At 50.9% G+C, this 22,869-nt stretch overlaps 1 protein-coding gene across 1 annotated transcript in view; it reads left to right on the top strand.

Moving 5' to 3' along the window:
- The first annotated feature begins 636 nt into the window (after positions 1-636).
- The window catches only part of PHF2 (PHD finger protein 2), a 56,380-nt gene continuing 34,147 nt past the window's right edge, over positions 637-22,869 (top strand). The window contains exons 1-4 of the mRNA XM_011999447.1: positions 637-740; positions 7,085-7,199; positions 16,294-16,454; positions 19,750-19,891. Coding sequence (XP_011854837.1) covers positions 16,346-16,454; positions 19,750-19,891 — 251 coding nt within the window. The 5' untranslated portion in view covers positions 637-740; positions 7,085-7,199; positions 16,294-16,345. The remainder of the gene's footprint in view (positions 741-7,084; positions 7,200-16,293; positions 16,455-19,749; positions 19,892-22,869) is intronic.

The following is a 22,869-nucleotide window of genomic DNA, read 5'->3' as shown; positions in this document are numbered from 1 at the left end:
CTCAAATGGCTTAAAGCCTGTAGCCCTGCCATCTGCGTGGGAGGAGCGCTCTCTTGTTCTAAGTCTCCAAGCACGTTTGCAAGGGGTCTGGAGGAGCTCCAGGGAGGGAATGAGGAAAGAATAGTTCTGTGTCTGGAGTCCTGGGCATGTCCCAAGGCCAGGCTGCTAGGCCTGTGTCTGGGCCTCTTCGTGGCCCCCATGAGGATGAGCTGGATGGGTGGCTATGGTGTGGCCCGCAGGAGGGGCTCCGAGTTGCCTTTGGTGTTTTCTGCCCCCTCAGGTTACCCCTGGTGAAGTGATGGGGACAGCCTGGCTCTGAGAACCCCTCTTCCTTCCCTGCCCCCCCGGTGATGGGGCATTGGTGGCCCTCACCCAGGCAGGCTTGCTGGATGGCCCATTCATTGGGTCCTCTTGGTGGGGCATATCTAGACGCTGTATCTAGGTCCAGGCTGCAGAGGCCTTTCCAGGAGGACATCTCTGCAGCTCTTTCCCTCCACCCTGCTTTCTCGATAGAACACTGTCCCTGCACAGCTGTGCTCCATCTGGTCCAGGTTCCCAGACGATGAGCAGGGATTCTCCCTAGAGCTTGGCAGATGGAAAGTGCTTGAGGGGGTGCTGAGTGCCGAGGTAATGGTCTGTTTCGTCTCATTTCAGCTGTGTTGGGGTAGAAGAGGAGGAGGCGCCCGACATCGACATATACCACTGCCCAAACTGTGAGAAAACCCATGGAAAGTCCACCTGTAAGTACTGCAGCCCGAGCGGCCACCTCTTGCTGACGAGAGCAGCATCCACCCTGCCTGCGCTGTGTGGAGGGCGAGGTCTCTGCTGGCCCTGGGCCCTGGGTTGCTGGGGGCAAAACGCCCTGAGTAGTGTCTAGGGCTGGGGACTCTGCCAGCCTAGCTTTCTGTCCCCTGTAGCCTCACTAGGCCCACTGTAGCCCCTTCTGATCAGCTCCCGCTGGCAGAGGCAGCTGTGCACAGACCCAAAGGGCCTTCTGAGGCCTAGGGAGAGGCCAGACCAGCCTGAATTAGGGGGACACGGACGTGGGGACCTGGATAAATGGTGATGCGGGGGTTTTCCAGGGTCCCCAGCCTAGCCCGGCCCAGCCAGCCACTGCCACACGGGGGTGCACAGCCTGTCTGTGTTTTCTGGGCACGTGCATTGTTGGTGGGCTCTGTCCTCCCCTCCTTTTTCAGCCCTGCCTCATGCCACCCACCTCCTCCTCTGCAGAGAATCTTGGAGGGCCTTTGCCTTTCCCACACAGCCTGCTGTTTGTGTGTCCTAAGGGCTGAGGCTCCGTTTTCTTCTTGACCCTTTCAGGTGTGCTGGGTCCTGGGATGCAGGCTTGGCTCACACTGTTCAGGTTCATCCAGGTGAGCTGGAGGTTACATGAGCCTTGAGCTCCAAGCCTCAGCCCTGGTTGCAGACGGGGAGCTGTGTGGTGGTCTGCAAGGACTCGGGAGGGGTGTGGCCTGTAGACAGGACAGATGGTATGGATGTGGGTGTGTTTGTTTAATGTGGCGTCTTGTTTCCACGTCATTGGAGGGTCTTGGGTGCTCACAGAATCTGCAGGCTGGACATGGGCCCTGGCTGGGTCAGCTGATCATATCCCTGCTGACCTGAGCCCTGGACAAGTCTGTGGTATTTTGTTATGGCAGCCTGAACAGAGTGTGACATACACACAGGCATGTGCACACGCACATACACATGCACAAATAATGTAAGCATACACATACTTGCACACGCACATGTGTACAGCCAGGCAGGGGCTGGGGGTCCCACCGCCTGCTACCTCAGCACTGTCTGCTAGTCTAGGATGTCTCTTCCTGGGCGGTTGGCCATAGGAGACGGGAAGGGGAGCCTGCACTGATGTTTTAGTGCAATAGAGGGCAGGTTGGGACACCAGGCCTCTGCCCAAACTCCCCGCAGGCACAGGGGCAGGGGCAGGGTCTGGGTGAGGCAGGCACACAGGACTCCCATGGTAGGTGGGCTGTTTCTGAGGATGCCTGGGAACATTAGAGAAATCGAAACTGTGTGCTCACCAATGTGTAAAACCTGCCCAACCCCAGCACCACACCATTGCTCTACCCCAACCCCAACTCATGCAGGAGCCCCCAAGCAAGGACCCGTTGAAACGTATGCTGACTATCAGGAGAAGGGGCTCCTGGCCCAGGGGTTTCCGACACTTTCTTTTCTACCAGTCTGAAAGCCTCTTCTCAAGTGATGCACATGTGTACAAACCACACAAGAGCAACGCCACCCCAGCATCCTCCTGAGCCCCCCACTCAGGGGACCTGAGAGGGTCCTGCGTCCCAGGAGAGCACGTCCTGGGGTGTCCTGGCTCCAACCCTGCTCTGTCCTGACACCTGCCTGCTAGGCCCCATGGGGCAGCCCCAGATTCCCACTGGAAGCTCAGCCCTGTTTGTGTCGTTCCTGTTGTAAAGACAGCTTGGCCCTGAGCTTTCCGGGTGGGCTCGTTGAGGTGCCAGAAGCACGAAGATACCCTGCCGGGCTGGTCCTTCCTGCTGTTTCTGAGCAATAACCAGATGATAGGTTAATGAGCTTGCCATAGGCAGATGCCTTCTGAGTATAAATGCAGCCAACTCTTGGGGACCAGGAGTCGGAAGGCAATTTAGGAATCCCGGAACCTCCCCACAGGCAAACCATCGGCCTGTAAGTTCAGAAGAGCTGCTAGCTTCTCCTCATCCCCCTCTTGCATGTTTGTTGAGGCTGTGCTGGGGATCGGGTCGAGACCTGAAACACATGCAGCCCCCGCCGTTGTCCAGCAATGGACAGGCACAAAGTGTTCAGGCCTTGGGAGAGGCCAAAAAAGAGCAGCCCGGTCCTCAGAGTAGTGAGAGCCCCACCTGCCCCAGCCCCAGCATCACCAGCTGCGAGGCCAGGCCTCCAAGGCTCCCTCGACCCGGCCTCAGCTCACAGAACAGGGGTGCTGGGGCCCCTTCCACCTATTACCTGCATCCTCCCTCTGCCCCTGCTGATTCCATAGGACTCATCCCACAGGGCTCTGGGGGTCTGGTGCTTCAGCTTGCAACTGGGCCCCAGTTACTTAACTGGGCTTAAGTAATAGAAAATTGATTTCTTACAGTTCTGGAGGCTGGAAGTCTAAGATCAAGGTGCTGGCTGATTCAGTGTGTGGTGAGGGCCTGCTTCTGGTTCATAGACAGTGACCTCTTGCCGTGTCCTCACATGGTGGAAGGAAGGAGGCAGCTCTCTGGGGTCTCTTTTATAAGGACACTAATCCCATTCAGGAGGACTTCGTCCTCATGACCTCATCACCTCCCAAAGGCCCCGCCTCCTAAGATCGTCACCTTAGGGGTCAGGATTTCAACAAATACATTTTGGTGGGACGGATGTTCAGTCCACGGCTGTGTGCATGTGTATATGTGTGTGCATGCACGTGTGTCTGCATGCTCGTGTCTTATGTGCTGAATGTGCTGTATAAATTCTGTGAAGCAGATTTTCAGTCATTATTGAGGGACGTGTGCTCCATCAGGGACAAAGGTACACGGTTCTAGCACCTTCCACCAGTGTGTATGCTCAGATTTGAAGTGAGTGTGCACTGTGCCCAGAGTCTGTCTATGATGCCTCAGTTGGTCTTTGCATTGACTCCAGGCACGCCTTGCACACCAAGGCGCTTTAGAGACAAGAGGGCCCCTCTGTGTCCCTGGAGAAGCTCTAAGCCAGTGCTGGGAACCTCTGGAGGCCTTGAGCCTGCCTCCAGCTGTCCTGCTCCTGCCACCCTGGCTTGCGGGTGGGGATGGGGGCTGTTCAGGGTTCCTGAGCGAGCTGTGCCTGAGGCCTGGTCCTCACAGTTTGCCCCCTCTTTTTGAAAGCCACAGTGGTGGGGATTGCAGGATCCCTCCCTGTTCCAGTATGTCCCTTGAGCTGATTTTGGCCATGGCCTGTGGGCAGGGACCATAGGCCCACAGGTTTACCTGACTGACGGATTGGGTACAGGGTGTCCCAGGGTGCCTGACCAGGAACTCGGGAAGGCATCCCTATCTGATGAGGAATGGTTAGAAGCGGGCCTGAATTGCAGCTCCTGACTTACACGCAGTCACTTATCTTATTGAACTGACTTTCCTCATCCCGTCCTGCCCCGTGGGTTTGGGGTGACTCTGCTCAGCGGCTGTCTCGGTGTGTTGTCACAGGGTGGCTGTCGTCATGCTCCGTATGTGGCTCTGGGACAGGGTGCCCCATGCCAGCAGCAGGAGGGACAGTCGGCCTCCTTGCCCCTCTGTGTACCTTTGCTGGTGACCTTGGCACGGCCCCACGTCTCTGGCCTCAGTTGCTTCATCCGTGACGTGTGGACCCCGCCCCACAAGAGAGGAGGTCCACAGGTGTAGCCAGGGGCCCTTGGCCTCAGTGAGCGTCCTCGGACAGAAGTGTGATTGATGAAATAATGACCATGCAGACAGGTGATGGGGAGGATGCCCTCACCCTGCCGGCCGTGCTGGGCCCCTGTGGGCTCCCCTCCGTGGCACCCTGTCTCTGTGGGCTGCCTCCTCTTCCTTGATCTCCTCAGCCAGCCCTGAGGCTTCTCCCAGCTGCAATGTCACTGCTGCCGCGTAACCACAGGGCTGCCTCGAGCTCCTGCCTGGGCTGCCTCGCGCTCCTGCCTGAGCCGCCGCCGTCCTGGACCTTCATTGCAGCCCCTCCTTGGAGCCCTGCCCACACTCGGTACTCCTCACAGGTGGTGACCTAAGGGCAGGCAGGGAGCTCTGCTTGGTGCAGAAAGCTCAGCTCTGGAAGTTTCCTCCCTAGGTCCCACTTGGCTCCCCCATGGAGTAGATATAACGGCCTCCATTTCCACAAGGCCTTCCAAGGCAGGGAAGGCACTTGTGAACTCTGAAGCCCTTTGCTCCCTTGATATCCACACCTCCCCCGGTAGCAGCAGGCCCAGCAGGAAGGTGATGGTATTCACAGTCACCGAGGCTTAGGACTGTTGGGGGATCAGGAGGGTCTGGGCTGTCATTGGGGGTGTCTTTTTTCCAACTCCTTTACGCTCTGGGCTGAACATCTCAGCACACACACTTCTAGGGCCAGCCTTGGCCCCCTTCCCCTCTCAGCTCTTAAGAAGCAGGGGCTCCCAAGCATCTGACGCTTGGGTGACACCTGCTCCAGCACTCCCAGCCTTGCAGGGAGCCAAGCTACTCAGTGAGTGCTTGCAAACTGCAACAGGAGGGCAGGTTGGAGTTATCTGTGGCCCTGGCATTGCCTGGCTCAGGCTGGCACCAAGAGGGCAGGAGCGTGGGCTGAACTGAGCCTTCTCTGTTGATAGTTATGAAGGCAGATGCATCTACCTCTCCTTCCGAGTTGCTCTGAAGCTGAGCAGCCAGTGTGACAAGGATGGGAGACTTCATCTGCCTGCAGACACTCTCCCTGTGCCCACTGTGTGCTGGGCCCAGTACTGGTCACAGGGGGCACCCAGGGATGAGCCCAGGGTCTGTTAGGAGCACCAAGCCAGCCTGCGAGTGTGTTCTGTCCGTGGACAAGCAGCTACCACACCAGGTGGCTTTGCCCTGGGAAAACGCCCAGCGGAGTCTGGAGCAGACACTGTGCATGTGCCAACCTATATCCCACAGCCACCCCACAAGGCCTGTGTGAGCCTTTCTCTAGTAAAGATGAGGCACAGAGATGTCAAGTAATTTGCCCAAGGTTACACAGCTAGAAGAGGATTGGCCAAAACAGATTTGAACCCTTTTTGTTGCTCATCTGTGTCTGATGCTTCCTTCAGAAGTCCTGGCTTCTGGCCTTGACTCTGTCGGATTTTGCCAAGTTTCCATAGTGTCCATTTGAATTGTGGGCAGAGAGATTGAACACAATGCGAAGGTTCTTTGCAAATAAGAGATCCCAGCCCCACCCAGCCCTGCTCCTTTGAGTTGGTAGCAGAGCCTGCTCAGAGGCAGGCATTGTCACTAGGTGGTTGTTAGTTCCGTTTGCCCCCACAGCCACCGAGACTCAGGAGAATGACACATGGCCTTCTAAGGCCCCCCTCCCCTGCGCCCCCCACCTCACCTTTGTCTGTGAAGGAAGAGCACCGTACGGGCCCTGCCTGGCTCTGCTCTTGAATTCAGTCCCTTTCCTGCTCAAGGGTCAGCCTGTGTCAGACTCAGCCAAGCAGCCCCCAAGGAGGGCATCTCCATGCCCCGATGGGCCTCCCTTACCCTGGCTGCTCTTTTCTGCCTGGTTGAGTACAAGGCTGGGAGCTAGGGACATAGCAGGGTGGAGAAGAAATTGCTTCCCTCCCTTCAGGGACTTGAAGTCCAGTAGGGGTATGTGTGCGTGCATAGGGCTTGCGGTTCGGTAGGGGTGTGTGCATGTGTATGTACGTGTGTGTGCATGCGTGTGTGTGCATGCATTGTTCCATGGGTGTGTAGTCCACTAGGGATGTGTGTACATGTGCTCACGTGCACATGTAAGAAGTCCAGGGTGTGTATACCTTGTGCCCCGGGAGAAGGTGTGACCTGGGCAGTGTGAGGAAGTAGGTGGGGTGGACAGGTCCATGGTTGGCGGTGGGCAGGGGAGGGCTGGAGTGTGGCCAGCACAGAGGAGCGGGGATGTGCACCACCTGGAGAGGTGGGGAGGAGAGGAAACAAGATGGTGGGACCTGACCTGCCCCTGTCCGTGGCTGTGGCTATTGGGGTGATGGAGGTCCCAGTAGGGAGGTGACAGAGTCCAGCTGTGGAGGCCTTGGGATGGTGAGGCCGAACCGTGGCTGAGGACCTTTTCAGGAGTTGCCTCCCTGGTGGTCTCTGCAGACTCAGAGCCTGAATGAGGAGGGGTCCTGGGAGACCCCAGCTTCTGGGTCAGGGAATGGAGGACAGTGGTGCCATCCGTGGTGAGGTGTGGGATGGGAGAGGACACGAGGTCGAGGTGGGGAGTTGACTCCTCTCTCTGTGTGTGGCAGGGTGGGGGTGTCATCAGCCTTGGGAGGTGAGCGTGAGCCCAGCAATGCTGGGAGTTGTTAGTAGGCTGGGTGGGCCAAGGGTCTTAGGGGAGGTTGTGGAGCCCTGCTGGGGCTGCGCTGTGTGATGGACCTTTCTTCCCGTCTCCTCTACAGTAAAGAAGAAGCGGACCTGGCACAAACACGGACCGGGGCAAGCGCCCGACGTCAAGCCTGTGCAGAATGGCAGCCAGCTCTTCATCAAGGAGCTGCGGAGCCGGACCTTTCCCAGGTGGGCTGGCCCTCCCTCTGTGCTCCGCCTACAGCCAGGGGATGAGCATTCTCTCCGTCCCTCACCCTGCTATCCATCACTGGGAGCTCCCTCTGCTATGCTTGCTGGAAAGCAGGAAGCAGGGAGCCTGTCTCCTGGAGGCAGCATAGTCCGCACCAGCAACCCAGAGCTCCCTGCAAAGGGCCAAACTCTCCTCCCCTTGGTCAGCACTTCCCTGGGGGTGGGGAACAAGCATTGGCGACCCTTCTCCTGCTGGGTGGAAGGGACCTCTCTCCCAACCTGAGTATGCCCAGCACCTGCCAGGTACTCTCCTGAAGCCTTGGCTCCCAGTCCTTCCTCAGCCCACACGCGTGCTCCCGTGACCCAGGCAGGCGTCGTCCTCATGTCTCCTTCTCAGAGACCCCCAGTGCCCACACTCTTGTTCTGCATGAGGGCAGAGGACAGAATTCTGGCCACAGGGAGGACGCAGCTGGGAGCAGCTCCTGGTGAGAAAGGAGCTGTTTAGGGGAAGCACCTCCGGGCTGCCCTGTGGCCGTTCTTGAGCTGGAGACAGTTTCTGTTTGTCACACAGCCTTTATTTCTCCCTCACTTTTGAGGGATAACTCCGCTGGACACAGAATCCTAAGTTGGCGGGGTTTTTCTCTTTTGACATTTTAAATTCCAACTCCCTTCTTGCGTGTGTGATTTCTGATGCAAAATCCAATGGAACTCTTGTTCTGACTCCTCTCTGGGCAAGGTATTTTTCTCCTGGCTTCTTTATTTTTTCTTTTCTAACCTTCATTGAGATAAAATACATATAATACAGTTCACCCATTTAAAATGTGCAGTTCAGCGGATTTTACCGTATTCACAGATATGTGCGCATCACTGATTTTGGGACATTTTCATCACCCCCAAAATAAATCCCATTACCTTTATACATCATCCCTGTCTTCCCATCCCCTTTCCCAGCATGTCCTTAGCAACTACTAATCCACTTTCTTGTTTCTGTAGATTTGCTTCATATAAATGGAGCTCTACAACAAGACTGGCCTCTTTCATTTAGCAGAGTGCATTCAAGGGTCATCTGTGCTGTGGCATGTGTTAGCACCTCAGTCCTTTTCTGAGGCTGAATGATATTTTATCATATAGATATTCCACATAGGTACTCTGTCTGTCCATTCATCAGGTGATGGTCATTTGCGTTGTTTCCACTTTTTGGCTACTATGAATAATTGTGCCATAAACATTTTTATATGAGTTTTTATGTGGACATATGCTTTTATTGTTTTAGGAGTGTAATTGCTGGGTCATATGGTAACTGTGTTTAACTGTTTGAAGAACTGTCAGACTGTTTTCCAAAGCAGCTTCCCCATTTTACCTTCCCACCAGCAGGATATGAGGGTCTCCATTTCTTCACATCCTCACTAGAACTTGTTATTATCTGACTTGATTCTAGCCATGCGGGTGGATGTGAACTGGTATCTTATTTTTTGATTTTCATTTCTCTAGTAATTAGTGATGTCGAGCATCTTTTCATGAACTTGTTGATCCTTGTATATCTTCCTTGGAAAAATGACTATTCAGGTCCTTTGCCCATTTTTATTTTTATTTTTTGCTTTTTAAAAAAATTATTGAGTTTAAAAGTTTCATATAGAGTACATTCTAGATACAAGCCCATTACCTGATATATGATTTCAAAATACTGTCTCCTATTCTGTGGGTTGTCTTTTTACTTTCTTGATGGTGTCGTTTGAAGTAGAAAAGTTTTTAATTTTGATAAAGTCCAATTAATCTATTTTTTGTTGTTGTGCTTTTGTTCTCATATCTGAGAATCCATTGCCAAATTCAAAGTCATGAAGATTTATTGATATATTTTCTTCTAAGAGTTTTGTAGTTTTAGCACATACAGTTTGTTCTTTGATACGTTTTGAGCTTATTTTTGTATACGGTGTGAGGTAAGGATTGAACTTCATTTTTTTTTGCATGCAGCTCTTCATTTGTTGTAGTACCATTGGTTGAAAACACTATTCTTTTGCTAGTAAACAGTCTTGGCACCCTTGTCGAACTCAGTTGGCCATAGATGTGTTTGTTTCTGATGTTAAATTCTGTTCCACTGATCTACATATCTGCTTATGCCAGTACCACACAGTCTTAATTACTATAGTAATTTATAGTGAGTTTTGAAATCAGGAAGTACAAGTCTTCCAAATTTGTTTTTCTTTTTCTTTTCTTTTTTTTTTTTTTTTGAGATGGAATCTCACTCTGTCACCCAGGCTGGAGTACAGTGGCATGATCTAGGCTCACTGCAACCTCCACCTCCCAGGTTCAAGTGATTCATCTGCCTCAGCCACCTGAGTAGCTGGGACTACAGGCTTGCACTACCAAGCCTGGCTAATTTTTTGTGGTTTTAGTAGAGACGGGGTTTCACCATGTTGGCCGGGCTGGTCTCAAACTCCTGCCCACCTCGGCCTCCCAAAGTGCTGGGATTACAGGCGTGAGCCACCACGCCCGGCCAAGTTTGTTTTTCTTTTTCAAGTTTGTTTTGATCATTCTAGGTCCCTTTTATGTCATATGAATTTTAAGGTCAGCTTGTCAATTTTTACAAGGAAGTCAGCTGGGATTTTGAAAGCTGTTGCTTTCAATCTGTAGATCACTCTGCAAGTATTTCAATCTTAACAATGTTAAAACTTCTAAGCTGTGAACATGGATACTTTTCCATTTATTTAGATCTTTTAAGTTTCTTTCAAGAATGATTTATAGTTTTCAAAGTATTTTACATTTCCTCTGTTAAATATATTCTGAAGTATTTTATTCTTTTTGGTGCTCTTGTAAATAGAATTGTTTTCTTAATTTTCAGATTGTTCATTGCTAGTGTATGGAAATACAATTGATTTTTATGTGTTGATCTTGTATCTTGCAACCTTGCTGAACTAGTTTATTAGTTCTAATAGTTTTTTTAGAGGGTTCCTTAGTATTTTCTATACACATATGATCATGTCATTTGCAAACTGAGATAGTATGACTTCTTCTTTTCCCATCTAGGTGACCTGTATTTATTTTTCTTGCCTAATTGCTGTGCCAAGAACCCCCAATATCACCTCGAATAGAAGTGGCAAGGTGAGGGTGGTCAGGGCCCCACTCAGTACTATCAGCATGCCACACCCAAGGGAGAGCTTCAGTTTCACTAGTCAGAACTGGATGCAAGAAGGCAGCCCTCACCCCTTGGTACTACTTGCCACAGACTTAAACTCAGCAACAGTCAGCTGGGGCAGAATGAGAAGTGGAAGTCCTGCTTTTCCAAGAAGAAAGCTCTCTAGCTGGGAGCTGGTGGGGATGAAGCCTGTGTTCTTGGCTGCAGCACAGTGGAGTGTCCTCTCTGAGCTCTGAATGTGAATGGAGGGAGCAGTCTTGGTCCAAATGTCACAGACTCTTCTTACTGAGTTTTTGGAGATTTTCTTAAATAGATGTTTCTTCATTTGCTCTTTGGTCTTGGGACCATTTCCAGAGGCTCTGAATAATTGTTTTTTAAATAATTTTCACCAGTTCATTGTCATGCTGGAAGTTGACCTCGCTCATCTGACTTCTTTCAAGATATTTGCTTTGTCTTTTTTTTTTTTTTTTGCAGTTTGAATATGATATGCCTAGGTGCAGAATTTTTGGCATTTATCCTCCTTTATGTGGTCTAATATTTTTGGATCTTTGGTTTCATGTCTGCCATTAATTTTAGAAAATTCTCAGCCCTTATTACTTCAAATAAATATTTATTCTACTGCGTTTTCTCTTCCTTTTTATATTCTCAGTATGCACATTACACTGTTTGTAATTCTTCTTCTACATTTCTTGGATATTCTACCCCTCCCCTTGACCCCCACCCACCTGCTTCTTTGTTCTGTTAGGAGTTCAGGCTGAAAGTTTTTATTGACGTAACTTCAGGCTTACTGGTTCTTTTCTTGGCAATGTCTAGTCTACTGATGAGCCCATCAAAGGCATCCTTCATTTTTGCTACTTTTATTATTATTTTTAAATTTGTAGCCTTTCCCTTTTGGCTGTGTCTTAGTTTCCATTTCTCTGTTTACATTACCCATCTGTTCTTACATGTTGTCAGCTTTTCCCATTAGTGTAGCTAACCTGTTAATCCTAGTTATTTTAAATTTTCTGTCTGATAATTCAGAAATCTGTGCCATGTCTGAGTCTTGTTCTGATGCTTGCTTTGTCTCTTCAGACTATGGTTTTTCTTGCCATTTAGCAGGCTTTATAATTTCTTGTGAAAGCTGGACATGATGTATTGTGTAATAGGAATTGAGGTAATTAGGGTTTAGTGTGACGTTTTATGTTAATCTGGGTAGGACCTGGGCTGTGTTAAATTTGCTCTAGCTCTAGGTGCCAGAGATGTCAGCTTCTTCTAGTTTCTTTGTTTTTCTCCCGGTTTCTTTGGGTTTTCCTAAGAATTTCATATTAAACAGAGTCTGTGTCTGCAGCTCTCTCAGTTATAGTCAGCTATTGTTATACTGATGTATGGTGGTAAGTTTTGGGGAGGGGAAGTGTTCTATAATTTCAGGATTAAATCTCAGTTTTATAGAGTCTGGGCTGTGATCATTAGGAGCATTTCTCAGCCTTTTAAATTTTTCTTTCCTTATCTGAGACAGGAAGGCTAGTGGGGGCTGGAGGTGACCAGTTGCCTTCCCCATGTCCAATAGAGTCTGATACAGGGGAGCAGACTTTTGTTGTGGAGAACACCACTCTGGGTGTATTTAAAAATAGTTCCTATTTCCATCCTCCTGCCGGATTAAGGAGTTTTTAACTCTTAAACTGATCTACACTTAACTTTTGGCAGTTTGTCAAAAGTTATCACTTAAGTGTTCCTACAGGTCACTGCCTCCAGCAGCTTCTGCTCCAGGTAAGGTGATCTCAGCTATGATTTTCTGTCTCCTCAGATTTTGGGTGGTTGGTTGGTTGTCCTATGAGCTCGATTCTCTGATGAATATAAGAAAAGTTGTTGATTTTCTGTTTTTTCAGCCTTTTTCTTGTGTGGAAAAGGGGAGTGACAACATCCAAGCTCTTCACATATTGGAGTTGAAACCGGAAGTCCAGTTCCACATTATTTTAGCCACCTTATATTCTTTGGGTTATCTGTTGTTTTATTGTTGAGTTGTAAGAATTCTTTACATAGTCTGGATACTTGTCCCTTACCGGGCACTTAGTCCCATTCTGTGTTGTCTTTGTACTTTCTTGGCAGTGTCATTTGAAGCACAAAAGTTTTTAATTTTAACGAAGTCTAACTTATCTCTTTTTTTCCTTTTGTTGCTTGTGCTTTTGGTATCACTGCTAATAAATCATCGCCTAATCCAAGATCTTGAAGATTTATGCCTTTGTTTTCTTCTGTGAGTTTTATAGTTTAAGCTTTTATATTTAGGTCTTTGACTCATTTTGATTGAATTTTTGTATACTGTGTGAGGTAGGAAGAACTTTATTCTTTTGCGTGTGGATATCAATTTTTCCTAGCAACATTTATTGAAAAGACTGGCCTCTCCCCATTGAACTGTCTTGGCACTCTGATTGAAAAGCAGTTGATTGTGGGTGTAAGGATTTATTTCTGGGCACTCAAGTGTATTCCATTGCTCTGTATATCTTTTCTTAGGACAGTACCACAGTCTTGACTGTAGGAGCTTCGTATTGAATTTTGAGGTTGGGAAGGGTCTTCCAACATTATTGTTCTTTTAAAAATCTGTTTTGGTCATCTGAGTGCTTTGCATTTTTATTCAGCATTCCAAGTTTAGTTTGTCAGTTTCTGCAAAGAAGTCAGTTGGGATTTTGATAGGGATTGTGTGGAATCTGTAGATTAGTTTTCCATTGTTTCTTGAATCCCACACCTTTCTTCTAGGTTTGATTTCCTTCTTACAGAATTATGTCTTTTAGTTCTTTCAGCAAAGGCTTATGAAAAATATACTGTCTTGTCTGACAATGACTGTCTTTTTTCTTACATGATTCTAATATTCTAAAATGGATCTAAAGTTCTAGAGTGAAAGCTATTTTTCTTTAATTCTTTGAAAGGTATTTTATTGTCTTTTGACATCTCTTGCTAATGAGATGTCTGTTGTTAGTCTAGTTGCTGTTTCTTTATATTGTTTGATGTACTTGGTACATGAGTGTATGGTACTGCCTCTAGATGTTCATTTGTTTTTGTTTATTCTGCTTAGAACTCAGTAAGCCCCTTTAATTTGGAGAGTCACATGTCACTTCTGAGAAATACGGTTTTCTCTTTAGTAGCATTTCTTCTGTATTCTCTATATCATTTAAAAAATTTTCTTCAAGTTTACTATTTTTTCAGCCATCTACTGTTTAGTGCATCCACTGAGTTTAAAAAATTTTGATCATCATATTTTTTATTTCTAAAATTTCTATAAATTTCCTTTTCAATGTTGCCTGGTCTTTTTTCTTTTTTAATACATCCCTGTGCCTTGCCGCATCCTCTTGTTTTCCTTCTGAATGTGTTCCAATATATTTATCTTCAAATCTCTTTTCAGTTGTTCTGTTATCCTCAGTTCTGGTGTCTCTTTGGACTGGTGCGTCTATTGACTGACCCTCTTGGTGGTTCACTTCCTTCTGTGGAGCATGGTGCTTCAGAGGGGTCACATTCCACTGGGACTAGTATGTCCCTGGCTGCTGTCCACCTACAAGATGGTTTGTGTTTGCCTTTTGCTAAGGTCTTATGGTTTTCACAGATTAGTTCCAGATCCAGTTTGGGGTTCCCAACTGATGGGTTTAGTGCGAGTTTGGAACTCTCAGTGCTAGATAGGATCTTGGCATTGGGATTCATCAAGGGTCATTTTCTGCCTATGGCCCAGGTGGATGGGAGGCCTTCCCCATTGCTTTCAGAGCTTCGTTTGCATGGTTTGTATACCTCGAGTTTCTCACACGGTTGCCTGTACACATTCTTTCTTCTTCCTCACCGTCCAGTACCCCCTGGTTTATCTTTAACGCTATTCCCACGTGGTCAAAGCCAACGGACACTCTTCAGTTCTGATCTTAATTGCCCTCTTGACAAAATTAGGCACTGCAGCCCTCTCGATCCTTGAAGTCCTATCCTTTGTTGGGAATGGGTTTCCTCCCACCTGCCCGCTTCCTCTCCTGGTAACTGCCCTCCTTGAGGCATTTCTGGGGACTCAGCTCCACAAACTCTTTAGCTCTTCTGAGCTTGTAGCCTACCCAGCTGGCACGTCCCTGGACAATCTGACATGTGTCTTAGACCACATGTGTCCCCAGATCAGCTCTTGGACTGTCCCTGTCCCCTGCTCCTGCCCCTCTACCGTGGGCCCTCTGTAAATGGCCTCGCCTCTGCCCCTCTGCTCACAATAGTCTCCTGGCTGTCTGTATTTGCCTCTTCCTGTTCCCTCCCACTTTCTGAGCTATCACCAGACTTATTGATCTCCTGAACCCCCTTGGCCCTTTCCCTGTCCCTTAGTCTAGGCATGGTGCCCTGAGCCTCCTGATGCTCTGTGCCCCCACTCTGCCCTGCTGCAGGCCACTGTCCACACAGCAATGGACAACCCGCAGACTACACCGCTGCCCTACTTAGAATTCCAGAGGCTTGGCTGGGCACAGTGGCTAACACCTGTAATCCCAGCACTTTGGGTGGCTGAGGTGGGTGGATCACCTGAGGTCAGGAGTTCGAGACCAACCTGACCAACATGGTGAAATCCCGTCTCTACTAAAAATACAAAATTAGCCAGGCATGGTGGCACATGCCTGTAATTCCAGCTACTCAGGAGGCTGAGGCAGGAGAATTGCTTAAAACCTAGGAGGCAGAGGTTGCGGTGAGCCAAGATCGCGCCATCGCACTCCAGCCTGGGCAGCAAGAATGAAACTCCGTCTCCAAAAAAAAAAAAAAAAAAAAGAATTCTGGCGACTCCCAGTGCTCTTGGTGTGCCAAGAATTCCTGCAGTTCCCAGTGCTTCTGGTGTGCAGTGGGAGCCCTCCAGCTGTGGTTCCTGTCATTCCCATACCTGCTGCTGTCTGTCCGCGTCAGAGACCTTGGGTGGTGCACTCCTCCCCTCGGCCCTGCCTTGCTGGGTGCTCTTGCCCCTGTTCCCTGCTGTCCTCCTCCCCAGCGCTGCTCACAGCTGTGCCCATCCCATAGAAGCATGTCCCCAGGGTCACCAAACAGAGGCTGTTCTAGCAGGCCCTGTGGACCACAGCTGCCCAGGGACCTCTCAGGGAGCAGGAGGCAGCCTGGGGCATGGACTGGGGCTGAGAGCTCTGGGTCCAGCTATATGACCCTGGGCAGACCATACTCCCCCTGGGCCTCATGTCCCTGGGAAGATTGCTAGGGTGTGTCAGTGCTCTGCCAAGGTCATTTGTCCTGTTTGCCTGTGGGCCCCTCTCATCTGCCTCTGGCCCTGTGGTGGTGGCCATGTCCAGTAGGGAGCAGGCCAGGACTGGATGCTCTCGTCCGGGTCCTTGGGGCTGACACTGCACATGCCGTTCATCCTTGCCAGCCAGGGGCCTCCTCCCAGCCCTGTACCTCTGCTGCTTCCTCTGGGGCAGGAATGTGGGGACAGGCTAGGCAGGGCGAGAGAGAGACAGGAGACCTAGTTTTCACCCCGTGCTCTCTATGTGGCTTTGTCCAAGGCCTTCCCAATATCAGAGCCGTCTTAGTGGCTCTTGTTCCTGAGCTGTGATTTGGTGGTCCTGCCGGGGAGAAGCACCTAGCTGAGAAGGGGTGCATGGGAGGTGCAGTGGAGGAGCTGCCCCCATCCTCACCTATGGGTCAGCCTGGGTGCTGGTGGTGGGGGAGCGACCTTGCTTAGGCCCAGGCGCCTCTTGCCTCTCTGTCTTGTTGGGAAGGACAGGCCCTTGTCACCTCTCGACTTTTCCATCTGACACGTGTGAGACCCCATGTCCCTGCTCCCCCAAACAGTGGGGTTCCGGAGTCGTCTGCCCTGGCTGCCCTATGGTCCCACATGTGACATCACGGCCAGGCCTCCTCCTGTGGCTGTGGGAGGTGGGTGGCCAGACCCAGGCTTGCCTCTCCAGTGCCGAGGCCCTGTCCACACCTGTCCTGGTACAGGAGGCCTCGGGCCCGATGTGGCCTCTGACCTGTGCTTCCCTGCAGTGCTGAAGACGTGGTGGCCCGTGTGCCGGGCAGTCAGCTCACGCTGGGCTACATGGAGGAGCACGGCTTCACCGAGCCCATCCTCGTCCCTAAGAAAGATGGGCTGGGTCTGGCTGTCCCGGCCCCCACGTTCTATGTCAGCGACGTCGAGAACTACGTGGGTAAGTGCCATCCCCTTCACAGTGCTCTGGGGCTGGAGCCGGGAGTGCTGGGGCACCCACCACTGTGCATGCTGTTTCCCCGCGCCCTGACTGTGTCCCATGTGTGTGGTGAGCAGGGGAGCCTCAAGGCTCACCGTACTCTGTTCCCGGTACTCTTAGATCAGACCCTGCGTCCCACTGAGATGACAAATGACCTGGCAGATCCCTTACCCTCCCAGATACTCTGACTGCAAAGTGGGGGCTGGTCTGGGAGACCCTTTGATTCTGGCAGCTATGAATTGCATTACTGTGGGTGCTACTTGACACTCATGCCTGGGAGGCCCTGGTGGTGTGGGCCCATGTCCCCATCCTGGCTACCTGATTAGGGGCATGGCCTTCCTCATCTGCACCATGACCTGCCCCCATGGCACCAGAATCTCCTCCTCGTCTGGATTCCATATGGGTTCTAGCCAGTGCCATTGCCATCAGCAGAGCCCACTTCATGTCCCCTCCAGAGCTACTGGGCTCAGGTGGGCACTTGTGGGTAGAGGAGGCACCTGTGGGGGTGCCGTTCAAGAGGCAGCGGCAGGGAGAGGCCAGCACACCTAGCAGTGTCCCTGACAGGTCAGCGGCCATACGGCCAAGCATGGAGGCCCACATGGTTGCAGGGCCTCAAGGTGCTCATGGGGGATGCCTGGATGGCCGGCCCGGGGAGGAACAACCCTGAACGGGCAAACGCCCAGGACAGAAGATGGGCAGGCAGGCACACTGGCCTCTCAGTGCCGGGGCTCCGAGACGACTGGCCCCACCGCTCTGAGCCTCACTCTCTTCCTGTGTGCACCCCTCATGGGGTATGTGCTGGAGGTGAAATGAGGTCACCTTTACAAGCCTGTGGGCACATAGGGGCACCCACCAGGAGGCCATCAAGTTCAATTTCAACAGGGGGCTAGGGCCCTGGATTTTCTTTAGAAAATCACATGGACACCCTGGGGCTACCGAGACTGGGCTCCCAAACTAGTGGTGAGGAGGAAGAGCGAGCATCGTGGTAGCTGTCAGACATCTCAGGAAGAAGGGCTAGAAAGTGCTCATCCTGAGACCTGGGGTGAGGATGTTGGGTGTCCATGCAGAGGGGCTGATTCTGTGGGGTTCTTACTGAGGAGGAGGGCAAGCTGGACATCGTTGGAGCCGTGGCACTAGCTCTGTGGCTGATCCTGCCCTGAGCCGGGATCCAGCGCCTAGTCTCGCCTGTGCTCGGCTTTCCCACGGGTTTGCCTGAGAGCGGGCCGTGGCCATCTGGTGGGCTGTTTCTGTCTTGCTGCACAGTGCTGGTCAGGCAGCCTTGTGTACCCCCACTGTAATGTTTATGCTTGCCGGGCCAGTGCTCTTTCTCACCTTCCCAGACCCTAGCAGGTGCATGCAGGATAACATCTAATACATAGTGAGGGCCTGCCCAGTGCCAGGCACTTTTCTAAGCTCTTCCCATGTAAGAGCTAATTTCCTCCCTTCCACAGCTCTGAGAGGTGGGTCCTGCCCTGCCACCAAGACCCTGGACTCACCTAATCATGCGGGTGGGGCCTGGTTTGTCCTCTGGCCCTGTTCCCTCCACAGCTGTCCCTGAAAAAGCAGGGAGGAGATGGTTCGTAGTTTGTATTGCTTCTATGTCTTTTTTTTCTCTTAATTTTTTTTTTTTATGATGGAACTTTATAAACACACACAAAATTAGAGAAACAGTAAACCCTCATGCACCCAGCACCGGAAACAAAAACCACCAGCTTTCGGCTGATTTTCTGTCTCCCTACTTTTTTGTTCTCTTGTAGTGTTTTAAAAGGAATTCTGATCACGCATGGTAGCTCATGTCTGTAATCCCAGCACTTTAGGAGGCTGAGGTGGGTGGATTTCTTGAGGCCAGGAGTTCGAGACCAGCCTGGCCAACATGGCAAAACCCTGTCTCCACTAAAAATACAGAAATTAGCTGGGTTTGATGGTGGCACTGGTAGTCCCGGCTCCTCGGAAGGCTGAGACAGAAGAATCACTTGAATCTGGGAGGTGGAGGTTGCAGTGAGCCAAGATCGTGCCACTGCACTCCAGCCTGGGAGGCAGAATGAGATTCCATCTCAAAAAAAGAAAAAAGAAAAATTCTTTTTACATACATCATTTTACCCATAAAAATTCTAGTACATAGCTCTAGCAGACAATTTAAAAAATATATAATCACCATTCCATCATCGCACTGGATTATATTAACAGTAATTCCTTGGTGCATGTAAGACCCAGTTTAATTCTTCCCAGTTGCCTCAAAAGTGCCTTTTTACATTTGGCTGTGGAATCCAAATGAGACCCTCACATTGCATTTGGTTTTTATATCCCTGAAGTCTCTTTTATTCTGACAGCCCCGTTTCGTTTTATCCTGTTGGTTTGTTGGAGAAAAGGCCATGTTGGTCCTGCAGAATGTCCCACATCCAGGATTTGGTTGCTAGCGTCCCCAGTGGTATCACTAAGCAGGTCCCTCTGTCCCAGGTGTTTCCTATAAACTCGTGGCTAGAGGCTTGCTTGACTTGCCTTCAGGTTTTTGGCAGGACTCCCTCTGAGTGGGTGTGCTTCCATCCGTGGGGAGGCCTATCGTGCCTGACCACACTCTTGCAGTGATGCAAACAAGGCCAGTGGCCCTGGCACCCACCTTGTCTGTCCACACTAATCCCACGGCCTTGCAGTTTGTGGTCAGAGGAGCCATGGAGAACTTTTGCAGAGGGCGACTGGCAATTCTGTCCTTCTTTCTCCCTCTATCAGTCATGAGTCTTTTGTAAAGAAAATTTCCACCTCATCTGGTTGTCCTGAACTTTTCTTTGTCAACTACAGAAAAGGCTTTTCCCTTTATTTATCAGTTTGCCAGTTCTCAGAGTGATGAATAGGTGCCCTAGAAGTGCAGGGGTTTTGATCGCTTAATTTTTAAAATGTAGGTATGTCTCATGAATTACTTGGAACATACACTACAATGTATTTGCTGTTCATCTGAAATTCAGGCAGGCCAGGCGTCCTGTGTTTTTATTTGTTAATCTGGCCACCCTCGCTGAGGCCTGTGTCCTGGCTGCCTCACAGCATCACCAGGCCAGAGGAAGAGTGGTCAGGGTACTTTGTTGAGCCAGGGGAAAGGCAGGTGAAGCTGGATGTTGGCACCTAGAGCTTCTGCACCCAGCCCCTGGCAGCTCCTGCTGTGTGTGAGGGCAGCCAAGGGTGTGTGTCCACTCCACACATCCTGGCCTCAGGGGGGCTGTGCCACCTTCCCAGGGTGCTCAAGCTCCTCCCGCCACCTCCCCAGGGCCGGAGCGGAGTGTGGATGTGACAGACGTCACCAAGCAGAAGGACTGCAAGATGAAGCTGAAGGAGTTTGTGGACTATTATTACAGCACCAACCGCAAGCGGGTCCTCAACGTCACCAACCTCGAGTTCTCCGACACCCGGTGAGTGCTGCCACCTGGGGGTGTGGGGGCTGGGGTTGGGGCAGGGGCGCTGTGCTGTCCTTGGTGAGAAGCACAGGTCGAAGGTCTCAGAGTTGGAACACTGCACACGGCACACACTGATTTTTCCTTTCTCTGTCTCTCTCTAAATTTTTTCATTTTTTCCTTTTTTTTTTTTTTTTCTTTAAGGCTGGCCCACAGCTGTTTCTCTTTTTAAAGTATGAAGGTGACACATTGAGAACAATTCAAACAAAAAAAAGGAGCAGAAAGGCAAAGCATCCTCTGGTCTTGGCCCTGCCCGTCCCGCTCCTCAGAGAGAACCGTTGGTAACGGTGTGTAGTGTTTTCCAGAATGCACGCTCATGACACACTGAGACCTGTGACACCCCCACTTCTGGACACACAACATTCACGCTTGTTCATGGACACACCAATGCTCATGACGCCCACTCGTGGACACACTCATGACACTCACACTGGCTCATGGACACTCCAACGCATGAGACATTCGTGACAGTCTGACCCTCACATTCGCTCATGGACATACTCATGACACGCTCACCCATAGATACGTCGTGCACCCACAGTCACGACACCTCATCCCTACTCACAGACACCGACGCGTGGTGCACTCACACTCACGGACACACTCGCCAACACTCGTGACACAGCACACCAACACTCATGGACGTACTCGTGACACATTCATAGACACGACACACTAGCGGACACATGGACACACGTGACACACACTCAGCACTCACCAACACAGGGCACACTCACACATGGACACATTCGCCAACACACTTCTGACACGTTCACACCACACCGGCATACCGCTCCCATGACATGGACATGTGATACACACTCATGGACATTCACGGACACGCTCCCGATACACAGACACTGACACACTCAAACACAATAAATAGACTCATGACACGCTGATGACACGCACTTCCTTGATGCACTGAGACACTGACTCACTGGCACACTCACACTCCTGACACCTGCACACACCCGTGTAGACGTCTACACTCACACATGAGATACTGCAGGGGCGGCTTCTGTGACCCGCCTCCCTGCTTTCCAGGCAAGGCGGGCCCCACATAGATGTGCCTTGGTTGGCCTGGTCCCGCTGAGTTCCTGGCGCGAGTTGTCATCAGCCCTGCAGTCGCTGGCTGGGGCATCCTCTGTCAGGGCTGACCTACACCAGCCTGGCTTCCTGGTGGCAGAGCTGCTGGCCCTGCACTTTGTGGCTCTAACCTTGTTCTCCCCACGGGCTACCGGCTTGGGTGTGGTCGGTGCCTGCCCTGGATCCACCCGTCACCCCTCTCCATCACATCGCCTCTGCTCTCCTGCTGGCCCCTGGGAACGATCCAGAACACTCAGTCACTGTAGGGCATGGGTGGCTAAGGATGGCTTCAGTCTTCATCATTTCCATCATGCCTGTTTCCTGAAAGCACATAACATGTGCAAAGGGGTAGGTAGGGAGAAACAAAAGTATTATCTAAAATCACACCAAGAACGAGAATACAAAACTATGCCAAGAGCCACAAAAAGGGAATATGGCTGTGCATGGTGGCTCATGCCTGTAATCCCAGGACTTTGGGAGGCTGAGGCAGGAGAGTCACTTGAGACCAGGAGTTTGCAACCAGCCTGGGCAACAAAGCAGGATCCTGTGTTTATTTTAAAAACTTAAAAAAAGAAAAAAAATGTAATGAGCTTTCAGTTTGGTTTGAGCTTCCTAACAGCAAAGGCAAAAAGGGAACTGGAGTGGGTTATGGTACCAGAGAAAGTGGTATGTATTGCTTTGGTACCAAACAACATAACTGATCGTGTTTCCATCAACTTAATTTACTGCCCTGCCTGGGTTGAGGGGTTCTCACAGAGAGATGTCTGGGTTATAGAGCTAGGGAGAGATAGTACTTTGGCATGTGGTTTTCTGTTGGGCCTTTCAGGGCCATCCCTTTGCCTCCTGTTTCCACAGGCCCAGTCCATGGACCATTAGGGGGTTGTTTGCAACTTTTGTTGGGCACTGACCTACCAGAGCCTTCACATGGGCTTGGGTGGGGCCGTGGAGTGGGCTCTGCTTCCTCAGTAAGTCTGTCCCCAAGGATGTTGGTCAAGCAGGTAAGGTCAGGCCTGACCCCATGTGCTGTCTGGGGTAGCTCTTGGGGCCTGCTGCCTCAGGGGGGCCCACAGTGACCAATGTACCCCCAGACCAGAGAGATGCCTGCTGTGTGGCAGGTCTAGGGTGATATGCCCACTGCTGGTAATTCAGACACACATCACATCTGGACTCTGCTCATGGTGGCCTTGCGTGTCCATTGGGGCTTTGAGGACCACCCCCCGCCAACTCAGAGAAAGGTGTGGCCTGCACCTAAACAGGCCAAGCAAGGGGAAGAAGGACGTTTGAGCATGTGGTGGGAGGCAGGGACAGCCTGGCCCCTGTGGTGTGTGGTGTTTGAAGGACATGGCTGGAGATGGGTCATGAGGGCCCTTGTGGCAGGGAACCCTCTCCTGTGGGCAGCAGTGTGCCCAGACTGCTGAGGTTTCAGAGGTTGGCAGTGGGTGTGAACTCATGGGGGATGAAGAAGGGTGCTAGTTTGGAACGTGCTGGAGATTTAAAGGTGAGGTCTGTGACTGAAGCTGGTAGGATTGAGGTGGCGGGACTCTGCTTGTGATTTGTGACAGTCTTGTCCAGGGACAGCTTGTCCAGGTTGGTGTGGCCTTTGGGTAGAGACAGCAGCACTTGCAGATGGGCTGACAGAGACATGACAGGCCCTGTCTTTCTGGAGGCAAGAACTCCCAGATCTGGTTCTTAGTGGCACCTGAAATGTCACTGCACGGGTGCTGTTGAGCTTGACTTTTTTTTCGTTTTTTCGGAGACGGAGTCTCGCTCTGTTGCCTAGGCTGGAGGGCAGTGGGGTGATCTCAGCTCACCGTAACCTCCGCCTCTTGGGTTTAAACAGTTCTCCT

Source organism: Mandrillus leucophaeus, unplaced genomic scaffold, assembly GCF_000951045.1.
Source record: "Mandrillus leucophaeus isolate KB7577 unplaced genomic scaffold, Mleu.le_1.0 Scaffold593, whole genome shotgun sequence".
NCBI lineage: Eukaryota > Metazoa > Chordata > Mammalia > Primates > Cercopithecidae > Mandrillus > Mandrillus leucophaeus.
The sequence above is the reverse complement of the archived record's forward strand: the minus strand, read 5'-3'. Positions and strand labels throughout refer to the sequence as shown.